The following is a 27497-nucleotide window of genomic DNA, read 5'->3' on the forward strand; positions in this document are numbered from 1 at the left end:
TATCGTTGTGCCTTTCTGACTAGCACTGCTGGTGATCTTGTCCATTGCTATGGTTACCTGGAATAAATTACAGCAGTGCTTCTGTGACATCATATATTGACAGAGCCAATAAGCATGCCCTATAGCAAATCAGCTTGCTGCCTAGAGGAAGCTCTATGACCCATGTCTTCAGCTTTATGACATGTCCTGTTACCGTAGTTGCACACTGCTGTAGTTATCTTAGCAGCCTGGTAGCAATGGCTCTATTATATCACACATCTGCAGAGCCAATTAACATTTATGAACCTACAATGGGGGTGCTAGTGCAGGTGTTTTAATAAAAATTAGAACATTGGAAGTCGGCAGCTCCATTGAAAACAATGGAGTGCTGCAGGCTTTTACTGGCCGGTAAAAGCCCGCAGCGCCAACATTCCAATGGGCTTTGTTCACAGCAGCAGCTGTGAACAAAGCCTCACGGAGCCCGAGGGGATTCTAATCCCCTCGTGCTCCGTGAGCAATTTGTTTTTTTTAAGAGAACATTCTGCCCTGTGTGGCAGAATGTTCTAATAGCCTTAGAACCCGCCGTAGCGGGCTCTACCGGCTATTAAATGCCCTTTCCCTTGTTAAATGCCCTCGCCTTCGGCTCGGGCATTTAACTCGGGAGCGGGCCTTTAATAGCCGGTAGAGCCCGCTACGGCGGGTTCTAAGGCTATATTAAAAATGAGTGTTTATGTACTTGAATCATTTTGAAGAGTTTGTGTATAAAATAAAATAACGTAGAAAAATAATGCATGCATTTGAAAATGTGATCACGAAGAATGGCCACCAATGTTAATGAAAATTACTAATCAATGATTTAATAATATGGAATACTGAGCATTTGTTAGATTAATGTAGTAATATGTCATATTCAGGGTTAGGTAGTAAGCTTTAGCTTTATTAATTGTAGGCCTTAACATTAGCGAGTGTCATGGCCTACTTGCCAGGCATCATGTAAAAGCTATATTTCTTAACGTTTAATTAAATGGCTGTTCTAGGGAGTTAAACTGATTTCTACTGTCTTGTTTAAATGTGCTCATAACGGAAGCTTTCTCATGAGAACCGACTGCTAGAAGATGATGTTCCTGCTGAACGTAACATTTTATGTGCAATGTGTGTGAGACTGATTTTCTCAGGCGAAGAACAATGGAGATACTGACTAGAGTGGAAGCTGCAACAATATGGTTACCTGACAAGCCGGATGAGGAGGACATTGCAAGACGAACCAATCAACGACATGTGAACGGAGTAATTGTGGAATTCACAGATTTGGGGCTTTGTCCAATAAAACTAAAGTGTGACCATGCTATTGACTGACAAATAGGGATTTGGAAAGTAGTTTTAGTAGTTTTGACTTAACAGGATCACACTGAGAGAAGACAGCTCATTCTTGTTCATTGTGCATCTTGACAAGAGGCGTGCTTAACTTTAATGCTTAGAGACTTTGCGCTTTCTGAACTGTGATGCTGAATCCTACAGTCTTGCTGATCGACTGATGTTCAACAAAAACCGACTCTGCTTTCTGATCCACACTGAGGATAGTTCTTATGACCCAGACTGTTGATTGTTATGCATTGGCTTTTTCTTTCTAGGTACCAACTGCATTGTTTTGCTAGAGCCTTAGTTAGATGTTTTTTCAAATTTGTGTTACTAAATCTTTTTGCATGAAGCCCAACATGCTGATGCTAATCTGAGGTTAGTTAAGGATCCTCACTAATGAAATCATGATAACCGGGATTAATGCTTGATGAATTTCTCTGCCAAACTTAATGTGTGTAATTACATTGACGCAGTTGACTTTGTTATTGATTTGCACCATAACTTTAGAATGTGTAGTAGCTCAAGCTTTGATTAGATTACGTTTCTTCCGCCTCTTTGGACAACCAGTGTTGTTTCTGTATGTGTTTCGTTTGATTTTGAGATTAATCTACATGACCTTAGCACTGTTAATATAGGGAAATAAACTTTCTAACTCTCACTAAAGGTGTGGTTATTCATGACTAAAATGTCATGGTGCGTGACAAATACTGACTCCATTGATTGCTAATGACTGACCTTTGTGTGTTGATTATTGATTATGTACTGGAGTTCTGGTAAGAACATCTGAATTGCGAGTCAAAGGGTTCATTGACCTATTCGTGTCCCCTTGTAAGTTTTACTTATCAAGTTCAGGCACGTTAACAGTGGCTTAACGTATCTGGGTTTCCTTAATTACTGACAGAAGAATCTCCGACATCAAACTGTCTAAGTCAACGAATTTACGTTATGTGAATAATGAGGTCACAGTAATAAGTTCATAGAATTTGCCAGCAATGGTGTTGGGCTTTTCAACAAACAGCAATGAAATCCTCCACTTTCAACTACCAACAGTAGAAGCAGGACTGGACTCTAATGAGGGAGTAATAAAAGGTTACTGGTGCTTGACTATCCATACATTGTTTTTTTTAACTGTGGAATCAGGCAGAGAGGTTATTGTGCCGGTTTGTTCAGACAGGCTTCAATATGTCCTGTTAAAATAAGCAAAGATATTCAGTGGTGATGGTTTTCAGAAGCAATAGAAAAAGTGAAATTGGAGCACATTGTGAAATACCTACACTGCCTGATGAAACCGGTTTTGCAAAGCAGTTCATAAAAAAACGAAGTGACAAACCTTGCCCGACAAAGCCTTTCTCACAAATTGATTCATTATTTGTCTCCCCTGCACAGTCCACCCTTCTTTTCCCCACTTTGGGGAGGTCTACGGTTGACCTGGCTTCTAACATCATACCGGGGTGTCAATAGGATGCATTTCTTTCCTGCTCTAACCATTCCCCTCAAGGCAAAAGACAGATTTTTGGAGACTCCTACTTGTATCCAATTGATCCACTTGGTGCTGTGTGTTTGTTTTACCAAAGACAGACAGGACAGCCATGAAAGAGTTGATAATGCTATAAAAACAAATATATAATATATATTTCAATCAAACTGAATTTAGGATTCTTGAGTTGAGGCAAATTGTGTATGCCAGAATTGCACTGAAGCAAAACTGCAGTACTATTATTCCCTCAAATGGATCCAAGGCTTTGAGTTGAAAACGTCCACAAGGTCCATTCTCCCAGGGTCTATGGGATGTCAGCCACTGGTAAAGTTCTTCTAAAAGGACCAGCAAGGCATCTCAAATGCCAAAGCTCCCACCTCTACCCGAGGCCTTTATCAGGAAACATGATAAAGCCTTTCTAGTGAGACTCCACCCCTGGCATGGCATCTTGAACAATGCCAGAGCTACCCTAACCCCCTGAGATCTAGAGCAGAGAGGATGATTTTAACAAGGTAACCCCTCTACTGAACCTCAGCCTTAGAGTGATGGTGACAATACGTTGCCATGGTGACATGCCATTTTTCCCAAAAAAACACAATTGACATGCTGACTCATTCCAAGATTCTCATTTGTGCCTAGTACGCTTCTTAGATCCTAGATCTCCACGGCAATCAGATGCCTGTCGGGCCAAAGCATGCTAGCTCCCTTGGCCGAGTCCCATCCCATCACAGAACGGCACGCAATACTCTTTGCTTGGAGTAACTCACCTTAATTCCCTGAGTAGATCTGCATTAAATCAACTATTTTCTTACTGCCCAATCAAAAGCACTCAGGTTGTGTGCCTACTATGGCTGATTGTGTATTACAAACTGATCAGGGCCGGGTCTTGCCTGTCTTTAGCCACCTCGTCCAAATCCAGAGAGCTTCTTTATCTTAATTTCTTGGGCCAAAGGCTAATCTGTGGTTTTTTTGCAGGACCTAGTTTTCTAGAAAACTTTTTCTCCCCTCTAGCAGGGTTTGACTGTCCCAAAATTTATGTTTGGGTCCTTCCGATTTATAGCCTCTGGCTTTTTCTACTCATTAAAATCCTAGATGAATAGATTTGCGTTTAGATTTCGGCCTTTCTTGTCCAGACTGTTCAGTGAGCTTAGGGCCATATGTACGAACACTTATTCCCATAGACACAGAATGGGTAAAAACCTTTGCTACATCTGGCCCTTAGTCTCTCCAGGTTCATGTTGGAGTTTAGGAAAAGGGGCGTTCTTGAAGCCGGTTTGTCCACGCTCTGACCATCACCTTCCTTTTCATAGTTTTTCACTCTTGTTCTAGGCACCACTTGCCTTTTCACTCTTCCTGACATTATTGGTACAATGGCTGATTGGGGACAAGGGTCTTTGGTTTAAGTCAAGGCTAACAGAAGGTATTGCATACCCCATGGTGCCATTAGGCCACTCAACTTTGCCACCCTGTTTCAAGAATGCTCAAGACTTTCCCTTGGAGGCTAATGTCTGGCTCCCACATCTTTCAGTCAACTCTGCAATGTCAACTCCTCCAGTCTATTCAATCCTTCCTTTTCTCAACCTTCAGCTCTGTAGGGAAGGGCTTTCATTTCATTCAAATTCTTGCTGGTTTATGCATGGCTATATCAGCCACTGCATCCAACACAATTGACATGCTAACTCATTCCAAGATTCTCATTTGTGCCTAGTACGCTTAGTTGCTAGATCTCTCAAGGCAATCAGATGCCCGTCGGGCCAAGGCATGCTTGCTCCCTTAGCTGAGTCCCATTCCCTCACAGAATGGCACGCACTAGTCTTTGCTTCGAGTAACTCACCTTAATTCGCTGAGTAGATCTGCAATAAATCAACTATTTTTTGACTGCCCATTTCAGAGCACTCAGTTTGGGTGCCTGCAATGACTGGCTGTGTATTACAACGTGATCAGGGCCATTCATGTTCAGGTTCATAGCACTTCAAGGATCTCCCCCTTGTTGCTGGAGCCAATTCTTTCCTATGTTCCTTCAAGGGCCTTGCAAATAGTAGAACCTTTTTTTCCTCTGCAGTACGAATCTCTTGACAGCCTTCAGGTTCACAGATAGCTCAGGTGCATCTGGAGGCCTTTCAAAGTCTGAGGGACTTGTGGATGTTTTAAGGCACTCTCTGTAATGACTGCCCAATGGCAGGTTGTATTCCTCTCCAGGAGTAGGCTAAACTATTATGACTCAGACTTTTCTTAGTACTTTCCAGCCAGATAGCATCCATCTGTTGGTCTAATTTACAAGGTCATCCTACCAAACGGCCAGGCCATCCCAACGTGTGTTTTTATCTGGTGCCTAACCACATTTTTCCACAATAGTCATGCCATCTCTCTCTCTTGCAACTGTCTCCATGTGACTCACCATGGGTTTTATCCTCCATTATTATTTTTTCTTGGACACATTTACACATGTTTTGTTTATGGTGCGTCTCTCTGACCTTTTTTCTTTATGCATCGTGAACTTCTAAAGCATCACTTGGTTGCCTAGTAAGTCAGCTTTGAGTTTTCCCTCTTGCTTTGTGGCTGTTGACAAACCTTTTCTGCTAGGTCCCCCTAACCCCGTAACACTTTCTCTTGCAGGCTTCTCAAGTTCATTCATTTGGCTCTTTCGTCTCAGTTTGCTTGGTTTGGTTCCTATGGATCCTGCACCAACTCTTCAGGTAGGATGTTCTCTGGTCTAAACACCTTTCTGTATGACGTCACTGAGACAGGACAGCATTTGTGTGGTTTTCTCTAGACTGGCCACCTTCTGAAGTGGCACTCTGGATTGGATGCTGGTTTGGTACTGCTGGCTACTGTCTGCATGCTCGTTTGGATATCGGATAACACATATAGAAAGAAAGGATAGGCTCAGCCCCACTCGCCATTGCTTTACAAGAGGGTCAATCACATTTGGGCTTTGTGCCAGTTTCATTCACCTTTGGCTCAGCCCACTGGATAGTCAGTGTTTAGGATGCAAGACCGGCGATGGTATTTTGCAAGTTTACTGCTGACTCCACATCGGCAAGGAGTATGTCTCTCATCCACCACAATGCATGCCCACTAGACCTGCAAGCAGCTATGTGCTGTTAAGTACAGAACAGGGATAAACCTGGAGAAAGAAGCAACTTCACTGCACAAGGAGAGGGAGTGCAGCAGGCATGGCGCTTGGCATTGGAGCAGCCCGACTTTTGTGGTTATAATTTTGCCACTGGGTGTGAAGTGTTTAAGAGCAATAATGGAGAGCAGGTCTGGTTATTCCCAGTCTTTGTACCACTTTGGGATCATATGGGCTTCTCAGCTCCCCTGTGCTTCAGAAAGCCTGCCATATTATATGAGGCTGCAGTTTGAGTGTGCAAGAGCAACACTTCCTACCGTGGCCATAGCCCTGTCCAGCAGGATGTAAGAGGCATTGTGAGGTTGCCCTCATTACTCATACACTGCCCCTGCCCCGGCCTTCCCTGGCACACACAGACAGTCTGACCCTGTGGTCTCTCTAGCAATCTCCTGCCAACGGTCACCTCCCAGTTCTCTCTTGCACAAGTTTATAAAGATTACTCGTAAGACACAAGATCCAAACACTGCAGTGTAACTGGACTATGAAGATGTATGTCTCTTATCTGAGAGTCTGTCAGAGCCACCTCTGACAAACCGCTCTCCCACTGCCAGTGCTGTATGTGTTCTGGTATATACCCTGGAAATTTTATTCACCTATGTGCTCTGTGGTTACATAATGATGCTTTTGCTTAGAATGTGACACTGATGTCACGTTGCCCAAACTGTTAACACTACTGTTTTTTCTTCTAATTAAACTTCTAAGACAAAGCTTTCATTTTTTCAGGCTTACATTCAGGGCTATTGTTAGCTTGTCAAGCCTGCAGTAAACTGAGCTCCACAAAACATCTTGCATACAACTGAATCACTGCTTAAGACCTTGTCCTAGTATCTGGCAGCAAACACCATCACTCAGAAGATGATAAATTCCAGGACTTTGTAACCTGCAGCGGTATGGGCTCATCACATAACCTGTAAAGGCTTATACACTACCCACATTTTGTTTATTACTTGAGCTAAACAAGAATATTTTCACATCCCAAGGCACAAGTACAATCAGGCATATTTGAAGCCATATTTTACAGAAGAACAAGACTGGACGTTGCTGCACAGATTAAATTTTAAAAACAAAAAAATCACATGCCCGACGTTCTCGCCCTCTCCTTCCTTCTGCCAAGTATTTGACACAAAATGGAGGTGGAGCTTGTGAGGTAGGGCATAACTGGCCACTCCTCTCTAGACAGCCCAGTGACAATCTCTGCTATGCTGATTGGTGTTCATCCTGAGGCAGCCAGAGGGTAAATCTGATGGCACACAACAAGAAGAATGTTCGGATACTAAAAAAAAAAAAAGAAAGAAAGATCTCCCAGTATGAGAAATGCTTTCTTTACGTGCTTCCTTGTATAGGAAGGCATCATTTTAAAGGAAAGAAAAAGTAAACGAAAGCCACTGGGAGATTTTTCTTTTTTTTTTTTTGCAGTGGTTTGATAGAAATCATGGGCATCTCAGCACTCTGCCAATATTGCAGAAAAGCAGGTAGGTTTAATTTCCTGATGAATCCTTCCTTTGTATGGAATCCAAGTCTAGTGGCTTGTTTCTTCTTAGCTTCTTTTGTGGGAAGGCTTTTGCGATTTTCGCTGCTGCCTCTGACAGCTGTGCAGAGACATCAGAGTGTATTGCTTAATTTTAATTCTTCTCTTATCACTGAGGGGATCAGTAATCCTGTGATTTGGATAAATACTCACCGCATGGACTTTGATAAAATCTTGGATTTTCCCTGCACAAAAGCTAGGAATATCCCCATCTGCCCATCTATCTTATCTTCAGCCCGGAGAAAAGTCCTAAAATGTTTGCACTTTCTCAGAATGTTACAAAGCAAAAATATGGAAAACCCCTGCTTCTACCAATACAAATTCCACCTTTCCCCAAAATTCTTAGGCAGTGCGTTACACCTCCAAAATACAAGCAACTATGATCAGGGCCAAATTCTAAATGGGTGGAGTCTTATCCTCATGCCATTTAGCAATCCCCATTTACAAGAACTTTTAGATTTTTGTCCACAAAAAACTAGGTTTGCTTAATGGTCCATGAGGAAACTAAAGCTATACATTGTAGATTTTGTAAATATAATCTTGAATTTGTAATCAAAAAGCTGCTATAGCTATCCATGCAGAGCTGGCGTTCAAGACAACGTAGGTCGTCCAAACTAGTATTGAGCTGCAGGCGCAAGAAATACTTGCATCAGATCAGGCCTTGAGCCCAGAGTCTTTGAACTGCCTGCAGATTTCAGCCATTCTTCCACCAGCAGTTTATCATAGTTTAACCCACCGTTTAAAACCACAGTCATACAGTCAATTCAAACCAGGGACAGTCACATTAGACCACCAATGTGCCGGCTTTTCACCACCGTAAACCACTTCCAAAGCTTCTTCACTGTTGGCTTTTCATGGAAAAGTTTCACCTTTCAGCTTCAAGTCTGAGTGCTTTCAGGACTAAAAACTTTATTCACCGGTAAAACTTCCTAATAAAACAACACTCACCCACACTCTTAAAGGCATTTGTATTGCTTTGAGCCCGATAACTGCTGTTGCAACGCAGGGAGATCATAAGCAAAGTCTAAGTTACGGTGAGTTTCCATCTTTGTAATGTCTCCAAATTTGCATTCTAGCACAAGGCTTCGTTTGCAGTTTGGTTCTTTAAGCCAGATCTTCAATGCGGATGTATGCATCACATACGCATACATTAGCAGCTCTTATTGGTTTAATGACTCAACTTGGCGAGAGCATGTTAAGAGGAGCCACGTGGATTCAAATTGTACTTCAAGAGCATTAAAAGACTGGGCTACTTTTAGCCCCATTTGGTCTAGGAGTCATTTAGTACCAAGTTTATAGCAACATTTAAAACAAACTTTCCCAAGTGTGCAATTTAGCTTTTGTTTTAACTAACTTAGTTTAAATGCTGACGTTCTCTAAATCTAGACTGTACCGCTGCTTGGTGAACTCTTGCTCACATACCAAACAGGCACGGACAGCTCTTACTGTATTTTATTCAGCCAGTGAAGCAGCTATTCATTACATTCAGTTTAATCAAGATTGATCGATGGGTCTACAATGGAGTTACCAAAGAGGACATGCTACAAGTTAACTAGCAAGTACCCAAATCTAATTTAGAGGTGTTCTTAATGTGCCTTAATGCACTTTGCTAGCAAAATGAACAGGATAAAATCCCCCAGACTGAACTTTTTGTTAGAGACGTTTCGTAAATTACCCATTTGGACAGCAGAGATCTTTCTTCCAAGGCACTAAGCTTCTTGGGTGACAGACCTACTACCCTTTTGCACTACAAAGGAATTTCTACGTAACATCTAACTTGTCCAGAAATGTTAAGTCTTTCAAAGGTAGGACAGAGTCTCTGTTGACAGCTATAATACATGTTCCAGCAAGCCACAGATAGCTCATTTAGTCTCTTTACTATAGAGGACTCCTTTGAAGCTGGGAAAAGGATAGAAAGGCCTTTCTGTATTCCTTAAAGAGGTTCTCATAATAGCCTAGTCATATGCGTAAGCCACCTCCTGGCTGGGCAAGCTAAAAAAAGAAAAATCCTGTTAGAACTTCTGATGAGACTAAGAAAATCTAGAAGCCTTCCAAGGCTTCTGATCAATTGCAGACACCAAGCCATAATCAATGTATGGCTAAAAGCCATCTAAATGTAGAGCAACTGGGAGGAAAAATGCCTGTATCATGTTTTAAGTGGTAAAGGAGCATCGACAAGATCCAAACAATCACATCCATAGGTATCCTGGGGTCTGTAAGGATTCCTTTGAACGTCCGCAGTAGGCTGGTTTTCAGTGAGACACTGTGTAATATTTATATATTCATCTGTTAAGGAGTTTTAGATAGTGCTATATATTTCCCTTCGGTAAATTGATAGCACTGATATGTGGGTGACCAGCTTGAAAGAAGAGAGGTAATGTTAGACCCGACATCCTTGGCGTGGTCTCCCCTAACTTTTTGCCTCTGTTTCCCAGGTTACTGATGTGTGCTGGACCCTGTTTTTTGCTGTTTTTGTTACTCTGGGTGCAAGTGCCCATATGTAAAATGTATGTGTAATTGGCTTTCCTTGACTGGCATATATGATTTAATAGTAAGTCCCTAGTACCGTGCACTAGAGGTGCCCAGGGCCTGTAAATCAAATGCTACTGGTGGGCCTGCTGCACTGATTGTGCCATCCACATGTGTAGCCCTGTAAACATGCCTCAGACCTGCCACTGCAGTGCCCATGTGTGCAGTCTTGCACTGCCAATTCGACTTGGCAAGTGTACCCACTTGCCAGGCCTAAACCTTCCCTTTTTATACATGTAAGGCACCCCTAAGGTAGGCCCTAGGTAGCACCATGGGCAGTGTATGTTAAAGGTGGGACATGTACTTATGCGTTTTACATGTCCTGACAGTGAAATACTGCCAAGTTCGGTTTTCACTGCTGCAAGGCCTATCTCTCTCATAGGTTAACATGGGGGCTGCCTGTAAGTGTTATTAAAGTGCAGATTCCCTTCGGGAGCAGATAGAAATATAGAGTTTAGGGTCTCTGAGCTCACAATTGAAAATTTTGTGAAGTTGCTTTTTAGCTTGTGTGTTTGAAAATGCCTCTTTCAGAAAGTAGGCGTTTTCTTGCTTAAACCATTCTGTGACACTGCCTGTTTGCGGATTCCCCGTCTGGGTCAGTTGGGCTGTTTGCACATCTCTCTAGGCAGCAACACAAAGGGGGCTGGGAAGTAGCCTACATATCCTGATGAGCCATCGATGCTGGAGGGGATGATTGGTCACTCACACCTGAATGGGCTGTGCCTGCCTTCACACAATGCAGTCTCCAACCTCCTGGTGTGCGGCTGCAGCCTGGCCAGGGCAAGAAAGGAACTTACAGACACTTGAGACTTTACTTTGAAGTTTCCGAACTTCAAAGACAGACAGGAGTATAAGTATTGGACCCAAAACGCCAGACTTTAGATTACTTCAAGTATTCAAGAGGAACCTCTGTGTGGAGCAGAGCTGAGAAGAAGTGCTGCCCTGACCTGTGACTGTGCGGTCATGGGCTATCCTGCAGTTGCTGCTTCTGCCTGTGCAAGGTGACAGAGACTGGACTTTGTTGCATTCCTGCTTGAGAAGTGACTCCAAGGGCTTGGAGTACAGCTTGCCTCCTGTTTTGAAGCCTCAGGGACAGCAAAGGCTTTATCAACCAGACCTGAGTCTACTTGCTGTGGACTCTAGCTTACCTGAGGGTGCATCATAGTTCCTGGCCCCTTGGAAGTGAATTTCTGGAGAAAAACCAGTCTAACGACGCCGGACAACGCCATGCGACTTCGGATAGGATGCCGCTGCCCCTACCCGCGGCGCTGCTTGCCACTAGGCCATGGATCTCGCTGAGTGCGATGGATCAGACGACCCCGTGAGCTGACGCCACTACCCTGGAACCGCAACACCGCCTGCCCAGAGGCCGCGGACCTCGTAGAAGTCGGACGACCCTGTAGGCCTCACGTCGCTGCAGCCGCCCGACTTCGCAGACACCCGAGTGTCGTAAGTCCAACGTCCGTGACAACCCAACACCCTCACAGCGCCTGCGGCCCGGTGACCTCATTGCGACCCCGTGAGGTTGCCCCACAGCATTGTGACTCCGCCAGACTTTGCATTTGCTGAAACTGAGGAACGGACTTTGCATCTGACGCCGCTTTATCTCCATCGCCCTGTAGGGCGCAACACTACAGTCCTTCTGCCCCATGGCACCAGAACCGACGCTGCATCGGACCCAGCGAAGCCGCTCTCCCCTACTCTGTGCACTGGCCTGTTTTCTACTTGTTTCTTAAGGTATTGTACCTGGGGGGGGGGGGCGAACGACTCCGTAAATGGCACCATTGGTGTCGCATTGTAGGAAATCACTGTCACAACGCCGCATAATACCAACTTGCAGTATTTGTGCCTCAAGGCACTGTTTTCATACTTTTAAGGGCTAAATCCGTATTTTTAACTGTATATGGGACTTTTTATCGTATTTGGTCTTGTTTATCTAGATAACCCTGTGTTGTGTCATTTTGTAGGGGTTCACTGTATTACTGTGTGTGGTTGTACAAATACTTAAATTGTCTCCGAATTAAGCCTGCTTGCTCGTGCCAAGCTACCAAGGGGGTGAGCGTGGGTTAACGGAGTGTGATTCTCGTTCACCCTGACTAAAGTGAGGCTCCTTGCTTGGACGGGGGTAATCTCACTGCCAACCAAAGACCCCATTTCAAACAGGGACAGAAACTTCAGTTGGGCAGGATGTGTCAGATCTTCTTCAATATTAATCTTCCCATGTTGCTTTTTAGTTAAAAGCCAGTCCGAAGAGCTTTGCATTCATGAGTTTCCTGAACTGCAAGTGGTTGGAGGTAAAAGCTTTCTAAGTATTTACTTCCATATTTCAACCCCTTGAACAAATTTGGTTGATCCTAACGATGGATGGACCGTGAACGCAAATCTCTGGTTGAGTTGTAATGCCATGTTAATATTCACATGTAAGCTTTGCCCACCACTCTTTGTGGATGGTGCACAAGAGCTCTGAATTTAATCCTGCCATTTACTGGGAGTCAGTGGATACCTCTAAGGAAAGTTTTGACATGGTGACACTTGAGGTGGTTCAGGGACATTCTAGCTGCCCGATTCTGTGGACTTTGGGGTCTGGCAATAGGCTTCTTGAGGTCAGAGTAGATGATATTGCCGGTTTGTAGACTTGCTAGGAGGACTCTATTCTCTGGTCAGTGAGAGTGGGAACTTTTTCCAGAGAAAATGCTCTGTTTACCACACTGTTAACATAGGGAGAAAATGTGAAATTGGTGTTTGTAAGATAGTCAAACTCTTTTTTTTCTTTTTAGTTGCACACCTGCACTTTAAAACAGATCTTAGGGAACCTCTAGGCAAGTTTCTCATTGGCTAATCCTCAGGCAGCATTGATGTTTTGTATTTTAAGTTTATTAGTACAAACGTTCATTGTTTTATATCTTCATCCTTTTATGAATTTTAATTATTGCCTTTCTTTTATAAGATTTTAATTAGTTTAATACAAATAGAGATTTGGACAGTCAAACATTAGTGAATCAGGCTTGGAGACCAAGCTTACAGGAACCCCTGTCTCTTTTACCCAGTGATATACAATAGTTAAGCATCCAGAAGTGGATTTGTGTGTTGTCAGTGTATATTTGGAAGTTAATGGGGCACTGCCGGAGCAGATGTGTAAGGGTTGTAAAAGGACAAGTATAAAGACGCTAAAAGTTAAAAACACAAAAAAGATGGTTATTGAGAGATGCCACACAAACAGATTTAGGGACAATTGGCCTGATCTGGTCTGGCCTTTGATGCTGCAATCAGTGAGGAATGAGCTGACCCAAGGCAACAAGAATCCACAGATGAGTATTCAGGATTACAGTATAGTCCATGGTCTGAGGGCACAGGCAAGGTGAGAATGAAAGTAGTTTACTTGTCCCCATCCAGGAAGAGTTAAAGTTAGTCTCTCATAGTGGCTATACTAGTTTGAATGTTTTGCACAGGTCTTAATCCAGACTGGTGATCAAGGAGGCAGCAACAGTCCTTAAGATTTCTCATCATTTCCGTTCCATGATTTTGCTCAAAATGAAAGGTTGAGGATTGATCATTAGTTGGCTAGTGTTTTAAATTAGCTAATTTTATTTTTCAGCAAGGGGGTGTGGTGTGAGAATAGAACGCCACACAGAAGTAGGTGACAGGTGGAGACATCAATTGAGGTCAGATACATAACTCACATTTGGAAGGAATAGTTGTTTGAGGATGGCAGCTGAACAAGGGCGTAAAGGCACAAAGCCTTTGTTTTGACGGCTGGGTACAGTAATGCAAGGTAGATTAGTGTAGTGAGCCTTTTTGGCTCTCTTGATATTGTGTTAGCCTCTCCTTACTCTCTTGCAGTGGTTTTTGTCCACTTTGCGCTGACATTTTCACCAGAGCTATTCCATATTTTATTTGGAATGCGTCGGCTCAGCTAACTTTGGATTTTTCCTGATTTTGAGGGATCTACTGCATCTAGCACAGATGCAAAAGTGAGGTAGAAGCTGTTGAGAAAAATGATGGGATCTGTAGTTAAGGGTTGATTGATCCTCGAAGCAAGATGGAAGTCTCAAGTGTCTTTGGGATTATGCTTTGGAAACATCAAATCGGTATTGGAGGGACAATTTTTAATTTGCTTGGTGGTCTGCAGCTTACGTTTGAGTGCTTAATGGCGATCAAGGAGTGGCCAAACTAGGGCTGTGGCTGAGCTGCCATGTTGGAGACATCTAGGGTATAAATGAACTAAGGTCTAGCAGGTCCTCCATTGTGCTGTTTGTGTGAAGATGAGGGCATCCATATAGTTAATACCTCCTGTGGTATATTTTGCTTGAGGCTGCCACTCACAAGTTAAAGTCTCCCATAATCATGATTGTATTGGCTTTAGCCTGTAGTTGGATATGGAGTTAGAAGAACTTATCCAGAAAGGCAGTGTTTTTTTTCAGAGGTTGATACACCAGTGCAGTTATAAAGGGGCTGTTGGGACGGAGCATATTCCAGATCTGTGTACTCAAAAGTTGGAAACATGGTGTCTGGAACTACAGGTCAGGTTAAATCTGACCTGTAGGGTAGCATTACCACTCCCTCACCTTAGCCCACTGTTTTTCAGGATTCTTTTTCTTTCTGGCATTAGCTAGGACCTTTTGATTTATTACATTATATGTACAATATATTTAGAGGAGCTTTCAGCCAGCCCTCTTTACCCGCTGGTCTGCTATTGTGCCATTCACATTTGTCCCAGCCCAATACAACTTACAGCATGTGGCAGTGGCTCAGCCCAGTTCAGCTACTAGCTAACTTCACTGTGAGGGACGGCCCTGTTCCCTTTCACAAGGAGCACATTCATACACAAATTATTTTCTTTCAGTGCTAGGTATTACTATGGCAATGTGAGTTTTTGGAGACCCAAAAATATTTTTGCTTTTAGCCTGCGTTTTTCAGACTGATGAGTATTCTGCTGCTCCTTTAACAATGAAGTTATGCAAACATGACAAAACAAGTTCTGACAAAGCCAAATACTGGCTGCCAATGGTAGACCTATTGGTTTTGCCTTGGAGTGGAGGTTGACGAGGATGGAAAGCACACGGTCTCCAAAACAAGTCTCGGCAAAGCTCAAGTAAGTCACAGGTAGATTCAATCAGGAGGTTGTGAACAACTGGAACAAGTCTATGGTGAAAGAGGCCACTGATGTTCAGCCTTCCTGTCTACAGTAATACCCTTCTTTCAAACACAACAACCACCATGTCATCATTATTCACCTCCTCTGAAGTTCGACTATATGTCGAAAGCAAATAACTCGTACATATAATATCAAAAAGGGTCAAAATATAGCACAAGCAAAGAGTAACCTCTCAAAAGCATGGACAGCATTGGAAGAACTTACAATCAAGTTAAGCTACATAGCTCATCTTCTCAGGTGCACTATCAAAAATACCTGTATTGTCTTCTTTGAATTCATGAACCGGATGCAGATCCAAACAGTAACAGCAAAAGCAGCACATGAATAGATGTAAAACCTGTTCAGCCAGAGCGACATGCAGGGGGTATAGACGTAATGCCAGGGATCCATGGCTGTACCTGCACACAAAGATCAAATGATTACTGGAAAATATCCAACTGGTCCTTTCACAATAATAAAGGGACAAATAATTTCATTTAAATCCAGTTCATATAAACCTCTCATTTTTATACAGTTGATTATCCTAAAAACAAAGACTGAAGGGGATACTCCTAAACCTATGCTGGCCATTCATGCAATATTTGCCTGAAGGTCTCAAAAAGCATCTTCTCTGTCACAATTTTAGTGGAACAGTACTACAGGTGGTGGTTACAAACACTACCTGAAGAACTCCCACCTGTCCTCCCCAAGGGCGCTTCCAACAAATCGGGTTGTATCCACTCCTTTAGTGATGCAATTAAAAGGATATGACTGCTGCCAGCCTTTCTCAAAGCAGGTGTCCGTGCCATGGTAGGGCCAAACTCAGTTTCCTAGTGAACAGCTATTTCTCAACTGCTAACAGTTAACCTTAAGTTAGACTTTTCATTAGGAATACATAATCCATTTGTGGCTATAATGTACAACTGACTGACACCTTTAAAGCCCAAACAGCTCAATGGTTCGCTTGGTGATTTTTTAAAAATATTTCACCAAAGTTCACCAGATACCTTAACTCGGTCCCAGGGTTCAATGTACATTTTATAGGAGGTTTTGTTGACATTGATAGCCGAGTTGCTTTTTAAAAATCAGTTTGGAGCACTACTTTGACACAGGTTTCTTCTAAGATCACGTTAAAGAACACATTTCCCAAAACATGTTTGCCCCAAACCTCACCACACTTGCCATGCACGTCCTACCTACTTGGCCATATCTACATCAATAAATACTCCCTCAATCATTTGAGAATAACAGGTTATACATGTTCAAGATTTAGCCATAGCATCCTCGTGCACAGAAATAAAGGCATATTCACGGATTCTCCGAATAGGAAAAGTGCAGTATTCCAGAGAGCCATTGCAAATGGAGGCTTGGTTACATCCAGGTGAGAATGAAATGGCAATACCACAAATAAGACAACACAATTTGACTTTATTAACTGCATGACACACATGGTGCCCTGCCCCATCGAAAGTTCAGTTGGTCTCATTGATTTACATTTAGACAAACAAGCGATTCCCTCCTTCATGCCAACGTTCACAAGACCTCAAATCTCTACCATCAGCCATCGATAACGAGAACTATATTCTTGCAACATTACACGCTTCAGTCAAAGGAAAACTTACATCCAATAGTCTCACCATACCAAGTTTCCATACACATCCAAGGTCGCCCACATTAAATTCTCCAATTTTCATACTTCTGTGATTAAAACTGGCTTTACATTCAGAATGGGAGCTTCCACATGGAGTGTAATGTCATCAACAATCAGCAACGGGAGAGACTACAAACTACCGATTACAACCAACCATGAAGTGAACTAGTAAGAGTGTCCTCCGCAAAACAATTTCTATTCTTTGTAAAGTGTGGCAGGGAATGATACAGCTAGTACAGGATCTGTAAGATCCACTCCGAGGAAAAAGCACCGGAAATTGTCCATTTAAAAATCATCCTTTTGATTGGGCGATCAGTAGGTCAATGATAAAAAGTTGCTGCTCTAATATGAATAATGAATGCCACACTGAAAAAGTAAACTCTGCCTCTTAGATGGTGAATCCTGCACACTTTTTTTTTTTCAAAATAATTGTTTCTTTTTTTCTTATACATGCATCAACTCGACTTTGACAGCCCTATCAACAACCTTACAACGAATAAGATCACCGCTATATGTAATTGTTCAACATGACATTTACTTTTTACTACCCTAGAACGGACCATTCATAAACTGCAATTATCATGCATATGTCAATTAGCACTTACGCCTCTCCCTTGTTGTGATGGTGCTAGTTTGCCCCCTTGTTTGTCTTCATCCCTCATCATCCGTTGAATCCTCTGGTAATTGGGTTACCCCTTCCCCGAAGCTAGTTAGTAGTGTTCCCCATGCTTGTAGGTCTTCCTCTAATTTATCAACTTTTCGTATACGCCGAAGGTGAACATCCTCCGCCACCACTCACTCCACTACTTCTTCCAGTGTTCCACATTAGGTGCTGTGTATCCCATCCAAGTGATGGCCAGCCTGCGTTTTGCTAATAGGAGCGTCAATTGGGTAAATTTATACTCCATCTTTTTCCCTTTGTGTGGTTTTATGTCTCCCAGACGGCCAACCGCAGGGTCCTGCTCTATACGTATTCCATAAGGGGCCCCTAGATGTTGTAGCACAGCCTCCCAGAATGTCCTGACTGATGGGCAATACCAGCCTAGGTGTACGATAAGCTGGCAAATCCCAGATTTAAACTGCCTGGTGAATGGGGCCTTTCCCAATATCACGTTTATCATGCGCTCCCATTGGGTTGCAGTATGTGTAATGGGGTATGGGACCTTTTCCGTGGTTCGGCCACCAGGGTGTAGAAGGTGCGGCAGCGCCATGGCCCTCCCCGTCTACCAATAGGGTCTTTTCCCAATTCTCCTCTTCTGCAAGCCAGTGGGCAGCATGTTCAAGTTGGGATACAAGATAGCATATCTCTATATTTGGTACTGCTTGTCCTCCCTCCAGTGTTTGCAAGTGTTCCTGTGCCACCTTACATCATCCGCCCCTCCGGAGAAGTGTAGTAAGCAGCGAGTGCAGGCGTCAAAATACTGCCCGAGGTAGAGTGTCAAACAGTTGCTGTAGTGTGTAGCGACAGCAGGATAGGAACACCATCTTCACAACTGCCACTCATCCAATCAGTGACAGCAGGAGCATGTTCCAGAATTGTTTTGAGGCTCTAAGGCCCTCCGTCACTTTTTCTATATTATACTGTGTTCACTTCTGGTGGGTAGATGCCATGATACCACTCAAGTAGTGAAATGTAGCTGTCTCCCACAGCAATGAAAGGGGCGGCAAAGCTGCTGGGTCCACCCCAACCAGATTCCCCAGCGGGAACACAAAGGATTTTTTCTGGTTAATTTTGAGTCCTGTAATGTCCCCAAATTTATTTAAACAGTGGAACAAAGTAGGTAACAACTCCCTAGGATATCTAAGGTAGAAAAGAGTGTTGTCTGCATATATATAGGGACCCTAGGTGAGTCTCGTCTCCCACCCAGGCCCAACTGACAACCCTGCCATGTCCCCCTGCCCACCGCCAAAGGAGCCAAAACAGATGGCCAAGCTTGACCCTGACCATAGGTTTAGTATACAACAGTTGGACCCATGATCGAAACTGGGGTCCAAACCTTATCGCTTCCAAAACATTCATGAGATACAGCTAAGGCATTTGACACTGTCTTTTGGCAGTATATACGGACACTACCACCAGTTTATCCTGTGAATCTGCCGTTTCATGCATTAGGCACCTCAAATTCATGGTTGTATTCCTACCAGGTATAAATCCACAATGATCCACGTGTACCAACTTCGAGATTACAGATCTTAGCCAAAGTGCCAGTAATTTACAGAGGATCTTTATATCTGTATTAATAATAGTAAGAGGTTTGTACAAAGAAGGCTCAGCACCTGGTTTCAATATCATTGTTATACATCCCTCTCTGATGGATGGAGGCAGGATCCCGCTACACCTAGCCTCTAGGTGAACCTCCAGTAAGTGTAGGGTAATGGCTGCTGCTATATAGGTGTGGTAAAATTCTGCCAGGAAGACGCCAATTCCGGAAGACTTCCTCCTCATGTAGGAGTTCAGACTGAAGGGCCTTGCAGATGCCCCATGAAAGGCCCACATATTGACCTCTAAAGACTGCCTTCATTGCCTCCCACTCTGTGTTGCAACTCTGCGTGCCTTGCCAGTAATTCTGTAGGTTGTCCGCCAGCGTTTCCCATCCATACATATTCTGTAATATGTCGGTGGTGAATCAACATGTACTAGGTGATCTAGTGCTCTCCGACCCATTCAAATGAAGCCATCACCGGCACATGGTCTGATAAGAGCGTGAGAGATGATCCACCTCAATCTACCACACATTCTGCACACCTTTAACAGTCATGCCATCTTCCCCCAGTTTCTCTTAGATACCTTTGAAATTAAACACAACCAACACAGCTACCTTGCAATCACCTGTGTGAGACACGGATTCACACCGATTGAAAGAAACAAAACGTGGCACACCCATGCTCAATCTATCATGGCGGTTACCAGAGTCAGTGGTATTGATACTTCCCAAGTTATCATGGCTGCAAAATTTCGTGTGTCATTTTCTTATTTCCACTTGCACCATCTTCTTGATTCACCCTTAATAAGGAGTGAAACTGATGCAAAATCTGTGCGGTCCCCAGAGCCAGAGGGGTTGAATTTCTAACCCTCTGATTCAAGGACTAAGTTCAATGTACCAACATTAAATAAGAATGCCTGTTGGACCACAACCGTAACACGAGCCACTATGCAATCTCGCACAGGCAGGGCTTTTAGGTTACTAACAGTCCCTATCGATGAGTTTAGGGCCACAGAGGAAAGCCACAGTCTTTCACTTATTAATAAAGCACCCGAAGATAATAACACTAAGACATGGAAGCCCACTTTAAAATGATTCTTTAAAATCCTCAGTATAGTGCATAAAACATGTAAGGTAAACCACACAGAATGCAAAAATAAAAGCGGTTAAGTATGTAATGGCCGGCAAAAGCAAAATAAATGTTTCTAACTTTGTAACACCCTACAGCTCTTTGTAAGTACTATGCTAAAACTTAGCTAAAGCATTAAACAGTAAACCTTAGCTTGGATCGCACAGCATACCTTTGAATAGCTGGCTTCAGGTATACCTTACCAGAGCTCTACAAAGATGCAGAAAATGTGCTCTTGGTGAAGGACACATTCTACACAGCTTCTGGAATTAACTCTCAAATTAAGAGTGGTTAGCTCAGCAATCTGGTGTGACCACAGGTGACAATTCTAGTGCAAAGATTATTCCCACTCAACAGTCAAACCCTGGGGTTTATTTACCATTTGCCTAATGATTTTATCTCATATTGCCTAAACAAAACAGGGATTGGCTACACTAATGCTTCAAAAAGACTAAAGTAACCTGGTGCAAACTACATTAGCTCCATCAACATGTGGACGTTAAGCCTCCATTTCTGTAAGCAATATGCTTACACTGTAAAATACCTTCTTATAATGTCTCTGCCCATTAACAAACAATGTCAGCCTACAGAGTGGCGATAGTAGCATTTTTCTGTGTGCTCTAGGAACTTAACGCTTTCTAATAAAATCTGACAGCAGGCACAGCATGAACACAGGCTAACTGAACTAGAACTGTCACGGTGTTCACAACAGAACTCTGAGGTATCACAAAAGGTCTGGTAACGTTTGGTGGGTTTTTTCACCCCTAGTTATAGACTTTTTTTTCCTTCAAAGGCTTTACTAGATTCCGAGTTTGATCTTTCTCTCTTTCTCCTAAGGTTCCGCTCCTGCTGGATCCAATCCTCACCCATGCTCTACCAAGGTTTGTGAGTGAATAGGGCTTTCATTTTGCCCAGTCTAAAGCTTTGGATTTATAAAATTAAATCCCTGTTTTACTTTTGTGTCCCAACAGAGACACTCCCTTTACTCTTTTAGTCCAAAGCATATACTTGTTTAAATATACATGCACTCTTGAGAACGCGTTTCCTATTGCACAACCTTTCACTGCCTGGCAAACCATTTCTGATGCACAGGCTTTGTTTAGGAATGGATTTGGTTTAGGCCATAATCTTTTTTACTGTAACTGGATTTTATTTGCGCCTGGTGCTGCGACTGCAAACTGAAGATCAACAAGACCTCAGTCTTACCCTCTCCACTACCCCATATTTTGTAATTCAAGAGCAAATCTCATTGTGCCTCACTCCCCTTGTTTGCCGAGTCTATACCAAGCACTAGATCAATGCCAGGATTACATTTTACAACTAGATGAGCTCTGCAAGGTTTTGTCAGAGCCAAAATGTCTCTACGCAGTGTAAGGGACGTCTCCTTGACCCCAGGTAACCGATTTTCATTAGCAGGGGAAGGCTGTGGTCAGTGCCATATTTTGAGGGGTTGATCTATAGGTGCCCGCCATTTTGGTTGACGCACTAGTGCAGTGGTTCCCAAACTTTTTTTGACCCCTGGCTCCCTTGACCTATTGGCCATTGGCTGCGGCTCCCCTTTATTACACTTTTTTGGATGGGTGAGGGGATGTAAGCCCCGCCTTAGGAGTGTTTCAATTTTTTCCCCTCAAAATAATTGGGATGAAGCCCATGAAGGTATTGTAATTATAGATGTAATCCTATTCTATCCACTGCAAAACCCCATGCTGTGTCAACGACTGACTGGAGGGACAAGGCGTTCTCAGAGAAGTGAACTGTTACTGCATTGTGTTGTAGTGTTCTTTATACAGGTGTATCTATAGCTCATTCCTGAGCAGAGTTTGTGAGGCCCTGATAGATACAGGAGTGCTGTTTCACATCCTGGGTGCATTGATGGAGAAGGCCTGCGTCTGCGGTCTAGTCTAACCAATGCCATTTACTTTTGGTCTTCTGCTTCTGATCCGTGAGAGTTGTTTATGGATTTTTTCATTAAATGAAACACAGTCCGGGAGTAGATTACGTTACAAAACATTTAGCCAGGCACCTCCTAAAAGTATCATTTGTTTCTACTAACCATCCATTGAATGTATACTTTACTCTAGTTCTCTAATCATACTCCTTCAGTTCAGTTCTAAGCTTATGCTTTTGCTCAAGGAAAAACAACATTTGATACAAAGCACAAATTAAATACCACAGAAGATCTATTAATTTGGAAGAAAAGTAAATGTATAGTATGAAGCACGTGCTATAAAATATTTTCTGAAACACAGATCTCATCTTAGGTATAGAACACTATTAAATAATTTCCGTTCATATTCTATCATAAAATTAGTACATTTCAAACATTTTTATTTTTCACATAAAACGACATTTCAACCAATCCTCCCAAAATTAAAATTACATTTGTTCAGCAAAATACGTAATATGAAAAGAACAAGACATCCAGGGGCCTAAAAAACATAATGCTGCAGTATGTGCGTGTCATTTCATTCCAAAAACACACAATTGTCGAAATTTGTCTACACCAGAAAGACAGAGAGAGACATTCTGTCCACCTTTTCACTGCTCTCTTTGTGCTCTGGGAAGCTTGTGTGAACATAGTACCTGCAAAAGTGAAACTAAATCTGCTTTATGGACAGCCGGGATTGTGCGGTCTTTTAACATTGATCACTGGACATTACTGCAAAGGAGCCTCATGCATGACAGCGCCTCGGCTAACAATCTCTTTTCACCTTTCCTTGAGAAGCCTGTGAAGGAGGCAGTTCTGCTTCATATGAAAGTATTTCTGTTGTGCATTCAGGGCGGAAATGAACAGTAGGGCCCCCACGTTCAGTGTGCAATGATGTCAAAGCTCGATTCTGAGTTTTTCGCAATGGAATGCGGTTCCTAAACTGTGTGCTTGATGCACGGCGCCCCTTGCGAGATATGAGGGCGCACTGGGAACCACTGCACTAGTGTCTCAATTAAATCTAGAAGACACACCCAGACCAGCTATTTCATGAAAGCGGGAGTGCGGACGTGCAGCAGGCGCACAGAAATCCTGGATCCTCTAGGTTACATTTGAAGACATACGCTACAGGGGAGCTCTCCAGCTTGAGAATGGTGCCAGGGACAGCATGTGCTTACTCCCTGAATATCGAGTCTCCCATAAGTAGGTGCCCTCACTGCAGTTTTATGCTCAAGCCTTGGCCCAATAGTTTAGCACATGAGATTTTCACCTCAGCAAAGGTTCAGGGACCTATCACTAGTACTCAGAGGAGACTGGAATGGTATATGCTTCTGTTAAATTTGAGATATCTCCCGAAACAAAAATAGGAGATTTTCACTTCGCTTGAAGGACTGAACCCGGTTGTGTTTTTTTTTTGTTTTGTTTTTTAAACCAAAGCCTGTCTGAATGAAGTGGTTGGCCAGACATTGCATTAGCACTGCCATGTGACTATGCGACTGCCAGACTTGGTCGGACATGTAAGAAATGGGGTGGGGATTGCCATTGTTTTTTTAAGAAAACCGATTCAGTGCAAATCCAGCCCAGTCTCCAGGTCAGATGGCGAAACCCTGTCTTTCTCTTTGAAGCTTTTGCATATTTTACCTTTTCAGGTATGCTGGTGTATCATCCCCCATGGCCTGCAGCTATTTTTATTCAAGAGCTACCTGAAATCATAGCCTCATATAGCCTAGAAACAGCCAAATTTGCTTCTAGGTGAGCTAAAAATCGACTTTGATGTCGGAGAAAACATACAGGCTATAGATTTGATAAATGATTTAAAGGCACTACAGCTCTCACAACAGTTGTAAGGGACATCTCCTTGACCCCATATTTTCAAATGTGGCATCTATGACTGGCTTCGCCCCGAACACTGTTATGGACTGACTATAAGCTAATACAGTTTTCCATTCCAAAGAATACAGCCCCCATCCTTGACAGAGCCTGACGTAGATGGACTCTCACTCCTAGGCGTGGTGACTGCTGGTTTAGAGATGACAGCACTTTTGTTTGCAGGTGACCGAGTCACTCCTACTACAAGTCGTAACTGTCAGCCCAACTCTTCTGGCTCACAAGCAGTACCTCACCAAAAACCCAACAAGCAAAAGGTGATTTCTGGCAGCCTTACGCATGGAGTCTAATTGCGACATCTCAGGGGAGTCATGGTGGAAAAGACGTTAGCCTTTTCTCACATTAGCAGTAAGTCTCAGTCACACACAGGCAATGAAAGAGATGCAGGAAGGTTTTCAATGTATTTATTGAAAGGACTGCATTCTATGGTAAAATGCATTAGCTGCAACGATTATGAACAATAAACTTAGCATAATTGTCAAGATGAGAGTTGTGAATACAAAACCCCCACCATCTTACAATAAACATGAGGTGTAAAATTCCTGGCATAGAGAACCTAATCCCTACCCTAATGAGAGCTAGGTACAATAAACCTAATCTGCCAGTACCATGTCCTTGAGAAGATTCCCCCAACCCTTGTTACCTTGGAATGAGGTCTCTAGGTCAGACTCCAGGGTGACACGAAGGCTGAGCTCTGCAGCGAAGTGACGTGCAGCATGGATGGCGTAAATGGCATCTGAAAGGAATCCCTCTGATGACATCTCACACAGACAAGGTTCTTATACAGATCATGTGGGACCCCGGGCGTAGGTATGTTCCCAAACAATTGATAAGGAGGCAGACTTGTGGCAGCAAATATGTAAACAATCCCCAACAAGTGTACATTATGTTCCTGTCACACGTAAGTGGAAAAGGGACAGGACGTGAATACCTGCGTACATCACTTGATTATAACGCCAATAGTGATGCCTTCACAGGGTGGCACTGATAAAGCAAATCAAAACATTTTTATAACTATAAACAATGGCAGCCATCTTAAAAGAAACAATAAAATAAATGGACTAAGACATAGCACGCCAAATAGGTTAAAAGTCACTAGGTGATGGGGGCACAGGCCTCCAAGCAAAAAGGCTAGGCTTACCTCCTGAGCCCCAATGAAAGTTAAATTGTATTCACTACAAGCCGTAACTAAATCGATAAGAAAATGGGCTGAGGTGGACCTGCAAAGCTGGCAGCAAGAACTTAGCAAGCATTCTCCAAAATGTGAAGGTGATCTCTCAAGATTATTCAACCTTCAAGGTCTGGATAGAGGAAGCAGTAAAAAACCTGGTCCCCCTCAAACCAGTGAAGTTAAGAGGTGATAAAGTGAGGTCAGTTGAGTAAAGTTGAGGTTCTCAACAGAATTAAGAGGACTAAAGAAACAGTTTAAACAATGGGAGAGGAAATGGAGACACTTGTATGATGAATAAAAGCAAAGCACTCTATAAGAAAGCAGTTAAAGAATACAATTACGCTATTCGGAAGGCCAAGGTTAGCGATGTTGCAGCCAAGATTAAACAGGCCAGCTGCCCAGCTAAAAGATGTACACCATTAGCTCATTTTTTTAACCTAAGGTAATGGGAAAAAGTGCCTTTCCTTCAGAGAATCACTGTGAGCAGTTGCCTAAATTCTTCTTGGGCAAAGTCAAACAGATTTATGACTGCCTAGCCAGGAATGCAGATCTGCCAGTGGAAATAGAGCTCTGCAGACCTTTCAGCAATCCTAAGGCAATTCTATGTCAGGACCGGAGGCTTCAGATTGTGCTTATCTCTATCTTTACTGCAACACACAGCAGCCAATAAAAATACAATAAAACAAAAAACGACATTACCCACAAACATAAAGCCTCGTAGTGACCCTCCAATCAGGCTCTACTATCCCATATATAGCACAAAGCATGCAAAGTCCGTCCTCTTTCTTTGCTGCTTCGCACAAGAGATAAGTGCCTCAATCTTTTCACATATTGCATTTCGCAATCATAGGTTATTGTTTTGTGATTATTTCAGGCGTGGCAGGTTGCCTTCAAGCGCCTTTGTTCATTCTATACTTAGCGGCGTTTGCCGCGTTGTCGGAGAAAAGGTATTTTTGAACATTTAGGCAAAAGCCGGTGGGGGGCCTCAGGGGAAGCGTGGACTCTGCGGAGCAGTCCGGTTTCTGTTGCTGCAATAGTGCTTGCGCAGAGCTCGAGTTTTTCGAGTTTGCCAGCGCGCGATCGTCAGCAGTAGGATCTGGAAGCCTGTTGATCCCACGCTCCTCTTCCTACGCCCGATGGGGCTGCAATAATACAGAGAGAGCTCTGCTCGAAGGGATAAGGTGTCTGGCCCCCTATTCCCTTGTTTCTGCTAATTTTCCTGCTTTTTTTCACCGGCAAAGGTCTGCTTGGACCTTTTTTTGACACCAGGGTTCCCCCCCCCGCTTGGTGATTTAACAGCAGTGTATATTGGGACCTTTAATTAACATTTACCTTTACTCTGCCATCATGGCCCATCAAGATGATTATTATGGAGAATATACTGAACAGCCTGGCCAGCACATGGAGGAACGCCTAGTTAAGGCACTAGATTATCATGTGCAAAACTCTGTAAATAAGGCATTGGTAAAAGCCTTGCGGTACCCTTTGCGTAACCTATATTTAATTTTGGACGCAGGCGATTTGGCGAAGGCTCGGGGAACCCCACCCCATATGAGGTTGAAATAAATGAGCCTGGCCGGTCGGACTTTGACCCCTTTGAGCAAACCATTAACACCGTGTTTAAACAATCACGAATATAGCACCTTTTTCGATCAGGGAGCTGATCCAACGACGCAATCAGTGCGCAATTCTACGGACGCCTCTAACTTCTGATTCGGAGGACAAATCCTCTTCTGATAAGCGCAAGGGCAAACGCAAATGCAAAATGCACCATTATGAGAATTCTGACTTTCCTCCCCCTCCAGCTAAAAACCTCCTATTCAATCTGGACAATATCATACATCCCATGTCATCAGAGTGGACTCCGTGTCCCAAAGCGGCTGCTTATGTACAATCCAGGCTCAGGAAGAGTTTTGAGAAAGACATTCCTAGTACTCTATGCTAGGAGTGTCCTCACCCAGCTCTTAAAGGGAAAGTGGCAGAAACCCCAGAGTTAGACCTGCATTTGATGACTTTTCTTAAGAAATTCTCCAAAGATCCGAAGAAGGGTATTGACAGGGCCTGGCGTGGTTGTCAAGATAAACTTCTGGATATCTCTGGCCCTCTAACCAAAATCCTGGATTTGGTGGTCCAAGCCAAAGAGTCGCAAGAGCCCATTGACCCAAACACTTTGCTGGAATGGACACAAAGAGCTATTTGCCTCCTGGGCAACGCTAATTGTTCAATGTCCACCGAACGCAGGAAGTCGTTTTTATTACGCACTGATCCAAAGCTCCTCTCCAGAGTAAAAAGGGACTCCATCCCCCCCTCCTTCAAAGAAATGTAGAGTGTAGGGAAATTAGTTTCTCAGTGTGGGACAGCTTTCTCCTGGAGAAGTCTGCGTTTACAA

The 27497-nt window shown here is 43.2% G+C and overlaps 1 protein-coding gene across 1 annotated transcript in view; it reads right to left on the reverse strand.

Annotated features, from left to right (window-relative positions):
* The window catches only part of LOC138286550 (S-adenosyl-L-methionine-dependent tRNA 4-demethylwyosine synthase TYW1-like), a 490050-nt gene that overhangs the window by 440189 nt on the left and 22364 nt on the right, over positions 1 to 27497 (reverse strand). Inside the window, exon 2 of the mRNA XM_069226929.1 lies at positions 15416 to 15558. Coding sequence (XP_069083030.1) covers positions 15416 to 15558 — 143 coding nt within the window. The remainder of the gene's footprint in view (positions 1 to 15415; positions 15559 to 27497) is intronic.

The sequence above is a fragment of the Pleurodeles waltl genome, chromosome 3_2, assembly GCF_031143425.1.
Source record: "Pleurodeles waltl isolate 20211129_DDA chromosome 3_2, aPleWal1.hap1.20221129, whole genome shotgun sequence".
NCBI lineage: Eukaryota > Metazoa > Chordata > Amphibia > Caudata > Salamandridae > Pleurodeles > Pleurodeles waltl.